The sequence below is a fragment of the Diabrotica undecimpunctata genome, chromosome 1 (assembly GCF_040954645.1).
Source record: "Diabrotica undecimpunctata isolate CICGRU chromosome 1, icDiaUnde3, whole genome shotgun sequence".
NCBI lineage: Eukaryota > Metazoa > Arthropoda > Insecta > Coleoptera > Chrysomelidae > Diabrotica > Diabrotica undecimpunctata.
Window position 1 is genome coordinate 199,393,784 of NC_092803.1, and position 12,155 is coordinate 199,405,938.

At 35.0% G+C, this 12,155-nt stretch overlaps 1 protein-coding gene across 1 annotated transcript in view; it reads left to right on the forward strand.

The window, feature by feature from the left end:
• Positions 1 to 12,155, forward strand: part of LOC140432842 (cilia and flagella-associated protein 47-like) — a 76,761-nt gene that overhangs the window by 2,801 nt on the left and 61,805 nt on the right. The window contains exons 2-3 of the mRNA XM_072520976.1: positions 5,521 to 5,778; positions 8,722 to 8,879. Of these exons, the coding sequence (XP_072377077.1) occupies positions 5,521 to 5,778; positions 8,722 to 8,879 (416 nt within the window). The remainder of the gene's footprint in view (positions 1 to 5,520; positions 5,779 to 8,721; positions 8,880 to 12,155) is intronic.

The window sequence follows — 12,155 nt, forward strand, 5'->3', positions numbered from 1 at the left end:
CCTACTGTCTCCAACACACACTTCAAATCTGGACTCATCACTTCATTGTATTGAATCCCATTGCGACTGAGTCCAATCTTTATGCTCTTTTGTCCATGGTAGTTTATTTTTCATTTGTTGTAATGTTAAAAGTGACTTTTCCTTAGCCTAAAATAAAATGAAATTTATTAAAAACAATTCGTAATAATTTTTTCAACTATAAAATTTACTTTGTAAGTCATCATTCAATCTTCGCTTATCCACTGCTGGACATAGATCTCCCTCATAATTTTCCATCTATTTCGATCTTGTGCCTCTTGCATCCAATTCCTATGACAACGTTTTAGATCGTCAGTCCAACGTGTTGGTGGACGACCTCTGCTTCGGTAGGCATCATCTCTTGGTCTCCATTCCAGTATCCGCTTTGTCCATCTATTATCTGTCATTCGAGCCACGTGACCTGCCCAGTTCCATTTCAGTGTTGCTACTCTCTCTACTGCATCAGCCACTCCTGTTATTTGTCGTAGCTAGAGATTTGGGATCATGTCTCGTAGTGAAACGCCCAACATAGCACGCTCCATCGCCCTTTGACACACACGGATCTTTTGAACTATTCTCCTTGTCATGGTCAACGTTTCCGCACCGTAAGTTAACACTGGCAAAACACACTGATTAAACGTTTTTCTTTTAAGGCATATTCGTATATCAGACGATTTGAAATATGGTCCAGCTTGCCGAAGGCTGCCCAAGTCAGTCTCTTCTCCTACGACGGAGAAGCTCAACGGTTTGGTTATCTTTTCCTATGCGGAGTTCATGACCTAGGTATTTATAGGCCATTACCTGGTCTATGGATCTTGTTCCTACGCATATATCTTCGCTGACTACAAGATTTGTCATCATCTGGGTTTTAGACATATTTATTTTCAATCCCCCTTCTAGTGAGGAAAGGTAGAGCTGATTTAAAAGTTGTTTGGCCCCATCTATCCTATCAGCTATTAGTACAATATCATCTGCAAACCTTAGATGGCTAAGCTTTTCTCCGTTTATGTTTATGCCCTTGTCGGTCAGTTTTACCCTTTTACGTATATATTCCAAAAGCATAGTGAACAGTTTCGACGATATGGTGTCCCCCTGGCGTACTCCACGTTGTATCGGGAATTTCTGGGTTTGACGATCACCCACTCTAACACTGGCTGTTGCGTTTTGGTATATGTGTTTAATTATATTTATATACCGATAGTCAATTCGGCATTCTGTCAAGGCTTCCAATATTTTTTGTTGATTTACGGTGTCGAATGACTTTTCATAGTCGACAAATAATAAAGCTAGTGGTTTATTATATTCAGTGCATTTTTCTATAAGATTTTTTATTAGGTGGGTTTACCAGTAGGTGATCGTTTGTTCCTTTGGTGATTTGGTACTTTGTAAGTACCAAATCCTAATTTTTGGGCCTATCGGTGACATGTTGAAACGGTCTAGAAACGTGTCTTCCAATAACTTCATAAAACGCTTAACTCCATATACTGGTTTGTTCGTCGATTTTTCACTATAATGCGTCTTACTGCCCTTCGGTTATTTTACTTTTTATTACATTTCTAGGTTTTGTGATGACCGAACCTGTAGTTTTGTATCTTCTGACTATATTTCTTACACTGTAGCGTAACAATTGCAACATATTCGCGATTTCCGAATTGGATTTTCCAGAATTAAAAAATCTAATAATGATTGAACAAATTTTCCCATCGATAACTTTACCTCCACCCATTGTACAATCCACAAACGGCAAAAAGCTTTACAATACTACAAAATACATTTGACATTAACTGACAATATTATTGTTTTGATGTCATTTTTCCATAGCTACTTCTGGATTTAACCCTTTAATCGGCAAGACAGAAATAGCAGATTTTAAGTTTCAGGAATTTCGGTTTTAGGGTAATTTGGGTGTGGGAAAAATGAATCTAAGGTCAGTTTGGCGATATTGGGTGTGTGTGGAGTCGTCAGTTCAATAAATGGTAAACCGTCTACAGACGGTCTTGTCGTTCAGAAGGAAAATTTATGAAACCACCATAATTTATTAGTTGCACGAAATTAATATTTTTATTAAAAAAAAATTACAAGTAAATAAACAAAAAGGTATCAGACTTTGGTGTGATACTATGTGAAGCAATTTTTACCTTTTCTGTTGGAGGAATAAAGGTTGCACTTGGTGAAAAAGGAATGAGTGTCAGACTTTATACACAGTTTGCACGACTTTTACGATTCCCATTCAGGCCAATGATTTAATCCGCCGTATCTTACACTATCCACCCGAAGAACAGCTCGTCTACCGGCGGCAGAACTACTACAAGTAGACTACTACAGTAGACGGCTGTGGAACGGACGATGGTCGTCCAACAGGACGTTTTTCAGTAGTAGCACACAGCTCTTTAGCAATTTTCCATCGAAATTGTTGCGTCGTTATGTCTTTGTCTTTCACCTTCATCGGAGACATTCCGATTTTTCTCGACATTTACGCATCGATAAAGACCGAAGACATTGGTAATCGCCATTTCCAGTAGATGGTAAAAAATTCTGGTGGCCATGTCCATTGTTTTGATACTAAGTCCATTTTGACCCATATATGAATCCATGAGGTCTACACCTCCCATGTGGGAGTTATATTCTCAAATGATTTGTACAACCTCGTTTACATGTAAGTACACTGAACGTTGACGCCACAGAATATTCTTCCATTCCTGTGAAACCTTTGCAATATTTTTTAATGCTGAAAGAAAAAATAATCAGTAGATCTAATTTTTTTTTATTCATAATATGTACAGACCTCTTCAAGTGAAGCCACCTACTGATGGTACTACTCTCGGGCCGGAAACTTCCAAAGTCGGTAACAATGATGTTGGTCCCTTTGGTGGTTTGAATGTAGATGCAGGTGTTGCTATTGATGTTGTTGCTATTACTGTCATATCTACTGTTGTTGCTACCATGGTTGTGTCTTCTGATGTCGATGCTACTGTTTCTGCTGCTGTAGTTGGTGGAGATTCATCTTTTATTACAATAGCCGCTAAGTTTGTACTATTGGAGTAGCATCGATCGAACTGAGTGAAGTACTACTGATATTCAGTGATAAGTTTGCAGCCTGTACAAATTTAGTGGTTGAATCTAAGTTTTGCATGCATTCAGTTATCATCTCATCACAAGTGTTATTTCATCACACTTGTAATTCGGATCACTGTTTACGTCATCAACATATTCTTCATCCGTAAACGATTCCATATTGTCTATTACTTCTTCTTTACTCAGAGTAGAGACATAGAATCCTTTTCCTACCGCCCACGCTCTCCTACATCCTTCTACACCATGTTTACCCCTCATTTTCTACATAATAAAATGATAACCACAGGTTTAGTAGGTAAAATAAAAACAAAAATATGCATGCTAATAAGAAATGAGCAGAAACGCCGAGCAACTAAGCGACAAGACCGTCTGCAGACGGTCTTCATTAAATGCTCGATATTTCAAATCCACTGTTTATTTCCTCAACACACAGTAGTAAATCAATAAATATACCTAATAACTACTCACCACAAAAATTTTCATGTTTATTTCTCAACTAGAAAGTACTTTTTTAAAATTCATTGTTGTTACCCGTAACACAAATAATTTTAGCGTCTCAATCATACGAATGTCTCGACACAAATGCCAGCTACTGTAAATGCTCAAACTGGTACCGTTTGTTTCGTATTTTCAGTACCTACAAACGGTTTTATCGTTCAGCTCGATTACACACGTTATTAAAAAAATACTTAGGTTAGAGTAAAGACCGTCTTGCCGATTAAAGGGTTCGTAATTATGAAAAAATCAACGTATGTGGACATAAGTAAATGCATAGTCAGGGTTTAGTGAAAAATTTTTTATTGTTGAAAATAAATAAAAAACCATAAGGGTAATGTTTTTAATAAATATTAATAAAAATATCATATTAATTAATATGGAACTTATAAAAACATGCAGAGTATAATCTGTTTATGGTAATCGACTTAAACTGCAAATTCCATAGGTGGGTCAACTAATATGGAAAGGGGCTAGTAGTTGCGTAACGTAAACACATACACATACATGTTAATTAAGCTGAAAATGAGAAGAAATAATTAATAAAACACTTATAAAAAATAATAATAAAAAATATGTGTGGAGGGACGGAAAACCTTCCGTATTTTTTAAAATTTCTTTAGTAAACTCGAGGATGTTAGCGGTGGCTAGATCCTCAACTAGAACAGGTATTATTGTGGAAAACCACAGAAAACCAATATTTCCCTGTCCTTTATTTATTGAATCAGTGACTCTTATGGAGTGAAAGTGAATCGATTGAATTCTTTTTTCAGTTTGTGGTTGGTACTTTGTATTTGGATTGGGGATAGTGGTCGATGAAGTACTGCCTACTGGGGAAAGTAGACAGTAAGCGAGGGCCAGTCAGGAGAAGACACTCGTGGCTCCAAAATCTGCGGAAGTGGTTCGGGCTCACATCGGTCGAACTATTCAGAAGCGCCGCAAACAAGATCAGAATTGCCATGTTGATAGCCAACGTTCGCAACGGACAGGGCACTTGAAGAAGAAGAAGAAGAAAGTTGATGAGTGAGCGCGCTCAGGGTATTGGGAGGTGAACGGGAGTTAGATTCGAATTTTCGTGAATATTTGTTGATTGTGTTGTTGTACGTGGAGGTAGATATGGAGTGCCTGTACATGATGTGGAAATCTCTTTAGAGCGACGTACATGTTATACCTTTTGTCTGAAAAGACGTTAAAAAGAAGCATAGACATGATGTATATTAGCGACTTGTCTGTAGTGAGTTCGTGAATGGTAGTTTGTTTAAGGGTGTTCACGGATTAAATTCGATGCTGACTGGTTGGTGGAGCTTTTCTTATGGCACATCTGCGAGAAAATGCAGGATGAATAGCTCGTGAGTTTGGGCATGTTGGAGTATTTGGAGTAAAGCAAGCAAGCGATTGTTGTTGTTGTCCGCAATTGGTAAAAACTTTTTTTAATCTCATTCGGTATGGACGGACATTTTTGTTTTTTAAACATCTTTGAAAAATACTTTAGAAACTGCTTTAGCGAACTTAGTTTAAGAGTCCGTTAATACATGAAAGATATAGGCTGATTGGAACAGCCAATAATTCGAACGACAATTGACTTCACTTCGCTCATATTAATACACGATATTTGGGGCCCGTTTGTATCGCCATTTTAATCCCTCTGTACTTATGTAGTTAATTACAGATTATGTATTTCTAACCTGCTATTAAAACTCAAAATATGGCTATTTGCCTACAAGATCGACGCCAGTAACTCAACTGTTAAATTGATGTTACCATCCTGCACCAATTTGACAAATGTAAAATGTAATTCTCATTAAAAACAATCGTGGTTTAATCCCATACAAAATAATATATAATAATAATCTTTAAACAATTAAATTTCACAATATATCCCTGTTATAAATTGAAATATATTTCTAAAACTCATTTATGTTTTGTTTTTAGATGTCACTTACTAAAATTATGACAGACATGTTTTTGCAAATGCCTCCAGTTGACAGGATGGACAGAGAATCAGGTGAACCGATAGGACATGGCGAAACGTCCACGAAAGATTTTTTAGAATTAGATAATGTTAGGATATATCCTTGTAGTTTAGCTTTTGCTGGTGCGTATGACGGAAAGATATTTCTGGAAAAATTTCAAATTATCAACGTGGGAAAGATTCCCGCGTTCGTGAGAGTTATGCCGCCGACATCCAAGGTTTGTTGTAAATAAATGCTTTTATAAAAATAATGGTGAAAATGACTGGATTTCTGTCTTTAGAGTTTGTCTTAAATCTATTAGACACTGATGAGCCTCAATATGAATTTAATTTATAAATTTATTTATTTAATCAAATTACAACATAAATTTTGTTTTGGACGAGGCAAAACAATTTGATAACACATAGTCGATTTAACATATACATACTTGGAATACATTTTAAATAAAGAAATATGACGTTATAATTAACTAAAGACCAATTAATAATCTGAGATATGCAGACTACACAGTACTGATAGCCGACTCGCTTTAGGACTTACAGGAACTTGTTAATGTAATTGTATAAGCTAGTGAAGACTCACTAATCCCGAATAAAACAAACTTTATGCTTATAGTAAAATTGGTCCTGAATACCGTTCATATATACACACATAACTGGCCAATTTAGGGAGTGACAAAAAACAATTATTTAAGTACTCTTTTCAACGAAAAACTCCCAAGAAATAAAAATCAGAATTGACAAGGTCCGGAGTACATTCATGAAGATGAAACAAGTATTCTGTAGTCGAGAAGTAACTCTAGAATTAAAGGTATGGTTTGTGAGATGGTATGGATTACAGCATGGAATCGTGGACACTAAAGAAGAACGACGTAAGAGAAAACAATACAAGAGAAATAACTAAGATATTTTAAGAAAACAAAAGTTTAAAAGTTATGAGGCGAAATACGAACAACATAGGCAACAAAAATATGTATAAAATAAAAAACAAAGATGGAATCCTTACTATTGATAGAACCAAAATACTTGAGGTTGTCGAATCCTTTTATCTCGAAATGTATGAGAGCACCGACGAAAAGCAAGACCAGCTCCTGTCGAAAATCACAAACCAGGGATCAGAATTAATGCCGGAAATAACTCCATCATACGAAATCAAAACGGTACTTTTAGAAATGAAAAATAACAAATCCCTGGCAATGACGGAGTAGTGATCGAAGCGATCAAACCAGGTGGAAATAAAATTATTCAGGCTTTAGCCAAGCTTTTCACCGGCTGCATCTACCAAGAAAAAACTCCTTCTCCATGGAACAATGCAGTCATTATTTTATTACACAAGCAAGGAGATATAACAGATCTAAAAATCTAGCATCCTATCAGTTAGCTTTCACACATGTATAAACTTTTCACAAAAATTATCAAAAAAAGATTGGACACTAAATTAGACTTCTATCAGCCTAGGCCTAGAGAACAACGATGCTTTTAGAACATACTTATAAGAAGGCACATCTGAACGAGCATGGTAATAACATAAATTGAGAGAACATCAGTCATTTAAGATTTACAAATGACATCATCCTTATAGCCGATCGTATGGAGGATGCAATAATAATGTGTGAAAAATTATATCACGCTTTCTTGGAGGTCGGACTAAAGATTAATATGAACAAGAAGCAAATAATGACTAATCTGGTGTTAAATCGAAATATTGCTGTTGATGGAAGGGATATTGTGCAGACTACATCGTATAAGTACTTGGGACATAATATTCGGTTGGACAGAGATAACCAGACATGTGAGCTCCCATGTCTCATAGTATTAGGCTAGGCAGCGTTTGGTAAATTAAACTATGTATTTTAATCGGATCTATCCATATGCCTCAAAAGGAAAATCTTTGACCAATGTGTGCTACCTGTACTCACTTATGGAGCGGAAACATTAACACTAACAAAAAAGGTAGTGACTAAGATTCGCGTGATTCAGAGGGCTATGGAGCGCCAGATGTTGGGTGTCTCTCTGAGAGACCGAATCTCAAACGAAGAAAGATGTCGTAAAACAAAAACAACAGACGTTATCGAAAAAATCGCATCGCTAAAATGGAATTGGGCAGGACACGTCCCCAGATTATCAGACAACCGAAGGACAAGACGTATTGTCGAGTGGAGACCAAGACAAAAAGCAATACGCAGCAGAGGACGCCCACCTCTGGATGCAAGCCGCACAAGACATGAAAAGAGCTGAGGAAGACCTATGACCAGCAGTGGATGCATACAGGTTGATGGTGATGAATACAAATATGCAAAGACTTCAAAGATTACAATTTAAATTCCTTCGTGATATCTGCGATGCCCTATCGTATGTGTCAAATTATGCTATTCATCATGACCTGAATGATAAAACTGTTAAATAAGCAACCTTTACTCAGTATAAAAACTAGTTCAAGAGATCATCTCATCCAAATCCACTCGCCAACGACCTCCTGAACCCATCACTGCTTAGAAGACTAAATAGATTAGATCCTATAGATCTCTCCACCGTAGGAACTAGATCAAGTTACTTACTTATTTATATAAAAGTCAGAAATTTGGTAACATAAACTAATAATAGGTAAGGGGTACTCAACACAGGGTGTCATTCCCAATGTGACATTTTTTCTATCTCTTTCAAACAACAACAAATTACACTATTACTACATTAATTACAATTATATTACAACAAATTGTTTATTGTTATATTGATAACAGATTGCAATATATAAATGAAGATAAAAAAATCTATAGATCAGCCGAAAAATGAAATTAAACGGGAAAAATATTTTAATTCATTTCAAGTTCATTCAAGTTTTTTTGAAATGTATGTTAAAATTAGTAATATAATATTGTTTGTAAATATTTATTAAGCAAAATATTACCAACTTGTCAAATACGCCTAAAAAAATTGCCGGTTTTGTATCTGTTTGTTGTATTTGTATTTGTTTAATATCTGAAAAACTGGACGCCTAGAAATTTTGTTTTCGCTAAAAATTGTAATAGCACAAAACATCTCATACTGTGACTCAACAACAAACTTGTGGACAAATAGCTTAATTTTTCTAGATTCTAAATCTAATTATTTTTGATACAAACATTATTTTTGTTTATTTATCCTTTTGTTACTTTTTATAGGCCTTCAAAATGAAACCACTCCCAAAAGGAAAAATGTTGTCTTCAGGCCTTAGTATTACCCGATATATAAAATATACACACAGTAGTGCTGTCGCGTTATCCCAAATATATATAACAATTTATATTAACGACAAACCTGTCTTGTATGAGTTAGAAGTGTAAGTAAAGTATTTTTTTAAATATATTTTTATCTATTCCTTGTTTTACGTGTAAGGTAAATATTTTAGGCTATTGTGAGACCTCTCCCGTATGAAAATGTTTCTGATTCGGTTTCTTTGCGGATTCTTGTTTAAAAATGTCCCCTTTAAACAAATCTAAAGGGTGCTGGACGAAATGTTTGAACAAAAATTGTTAAACAATTTTTTTATACACATTCCAAAAATTATCTTTTTTGACTCCAAAAAATATTTTTTTTTTAAATAAAAAAATCTCATGTTATTTTTCTCTAAAACTGACAGTTTTCGAGATATAAGCGATTTAAACTCTGAAAAATGCAAAAATACGCATTTTCTAGACTTAAAGACATATGTAAGTTATTATTTTTAATTTTGCCAGGTCCCTAAATTGAAATTTAAACATTGAGTTTCAAGATCCTAAAGAGCAATCCTGAAAAAATGGGAAAAATGACCCAAAAATAGTGTGAGTAGCGAACTTTAAAAAATTGTATCTCAGACACTGTGAATCCTAAAGACTTCTAGCAATTGTCATTTTAAAGAGAAAGTATCAATGCTTTTTTCTCTACCGCAGGGGTTCCCAGACGAGACATCAACCATGATATTTAGAACACTAAAACAAACCACTGTAACATATGACTTTACACATAAATTTGAAATCGAATGCTTGAAAGAATGGAATGTAAGCCGTACAATGTGGCAATAGCGCACATTTGACAACCGAGCGTTTCCAAGCACAGCCTCCCTTCTTCCCTCCCTTCACCAGACAATTGTGACTCAGTGTTTGAGATACCTTGGCTTAGCCTGCACGTATTTTTGCATAATTTGTTTTTGTTGTGTTCAAAGGTTCATAAAATTTATTTTTCAGGCTCGGGGGCGCCCATTAATTTCAACAAAAGGAGGCGTGGTACAAAAAAGCTTGGGAACTCCTGCTTTACATCAATACCCATACCTATATCCCTGTTAAAAAAGTTATGGGGCAAAATATTGAGTGTGTTCCGGTTTTTTTGCTTCGTTTTTGAATATATTTTTATTTTTGTCAAAAAAAATATTTTTAAATTTAAACGGTGATATTTCGTAGGAAATTTAATTTTGAACAACTTTTCTGTATATTTATATGCACTAAAACTGCTAAGAATTCACCTAAATATATCCTAGTGCATAGGGACTAATTCCCCCCTTTCTGAAAATTGTACCCCTTTAAATGTACTCATATTCGGTTTTTTCATATTTGGGGGTCCATTGACCATATGAAATAATAAAACCCCTTAACGTTGTAGTTCCTTTCTAAAGTACATAATCAATAGCCCAATGGGAGGGACACGTAGCACGATTGCGGGATGGGAGATAAACAAGGAAGATTCGTGAATAAAGGCCAAGAAGTGATAAATGTAGTCAAGGCAGACCTCTTATCCGTTGGTCAAATGGCATCAATAAAATGAGGACGAATTGGGTTGTAACAACAGAAGATAGAAATAAATGGAAAAATCTTGAGGAGGCCTATGTCATACTATGGACGCAACAAGAGGCTGTATGATAATGATGATGATGATGATGATTGTATTGGTGACACTCGAACGACTCAATATGGTAGATGAAGGAATTATCTGGATAAGAATACAAGGAAGATTTAGTCAACTGGTATCAATCTTTAAGGAATAGTACCGAATGAAAAATAAACTTAGAAAGATCAAGCCTTAACTAAGAACTTAACACCAGTGATGAAGAGACTTTGATAGTAACTATGTTAATCTTATCTACCTTAGATGGTACGTGGTGTGTTATTATCAAGTTAGATACTTGCTTTAGGTTCCTGTTGACCCTGCAGTTAGTGGGACATGTAGGACAAATGTTTTTCTACTGTCGTTGTAAAGTAGCCGAGGATCTTGAAACGATAGCTAGCGATTTTCTTTTTGGTTATTGATCTAACTCTAGGAGTTGTAGATGATGACACGCCGATAGTACTTTATTTTTCTACGTGGTAGTCAATGATCGATCTTATAAAAGTTGTGTAGTTGCTTAGAAGATTTTTTCTATCCGTAGTTTCAAATTAGTAGATAATAAAGATATATTTTTCTTACAAGGTTGCTATACCGACAGTTTATTTATTTTCAAGTTGTTTTTTAATTTATTGTACTTAATTTTTAGATGTAAAAAAAATTATTCTTGTCATTTCTTGACCCTGCTATGCATTGTTTTATATTTAATTAAGGTGAAACGATAACAAATTGTGAGAAAGGTAATAATTGGACAGCAAATATTTTTTTCATGTCCAAGTTCACAAAATTGCTCGTATTACAAGCAATTTTATTAACCTAAGTTAATTGTAGTATATATGTATTTAACAAATATGACAAGTATGATTCAGGATATGTTCTATATGATTTTAAATTTTTTCTGTACAATCTTAAGGTTGAAGCGTAATGAAGGACAAATTATGATTTGTTTATTAAAATATTAATTTTAGATATGGTTGAGCGTAATGTTTCTGTAGATTATTATGTAAATATGGACAATTATTATGTAAAATCAATAATAGGGGCATTTATCGACTAAATATATAATTGAAAGTAATGAAATTTTTTTATATATGATATATTTTTTAGACAATCTAAGTTTTTTAGTATAAATAATTCTAACAATAACAAGAGTAATTACAAAAGATATTCTACATAAATTATACCTTATTATACCTTTAATCTTCTTCTTCTGGTTCCTATCCGTTTCGGATGTTGGAAATCATATTGGCAATCATGACCTTGCTCGCTGCGGCTCGAAACAGCTCCGTTGAGGTTTTCTAAAACCATGTTCTTAAATTCCGCAGCCATGATATTCTCCTTCTACTGGGTCCTCGCTTACCTTTGACTTTACCTTGCAATATAGACTGCAGCAGGGAGTAACGGTGCTGATTTATCATAACGTGTCCCAGATATTGCAATTTTATGCGTTTGATCGTAAACACAATCTCTGGTTCCTTCTTCATTTTTTCTAGAACTTCCTTGTTCGTGATCCTTGCTGTCCATGATATTCTCAGCATTCTTCTATAAAGCCACATCTCAAATGCTTCAAGTTTTTTAATAGTGGTGTCTGTAAGCGTCCATGCCTCCGCCCCGTACAACAACAGAGAAAACATAGCATCTCAAATGTCTCATTTTTGTATCTAGGGATATGTTGTGACTTTTGAAGATGGCGCTCATTTTGTTAAAGACCTTTCTTGCCTTTCCTATGCGGCACTTTATTTCCTGTACATTGCTCCACTGT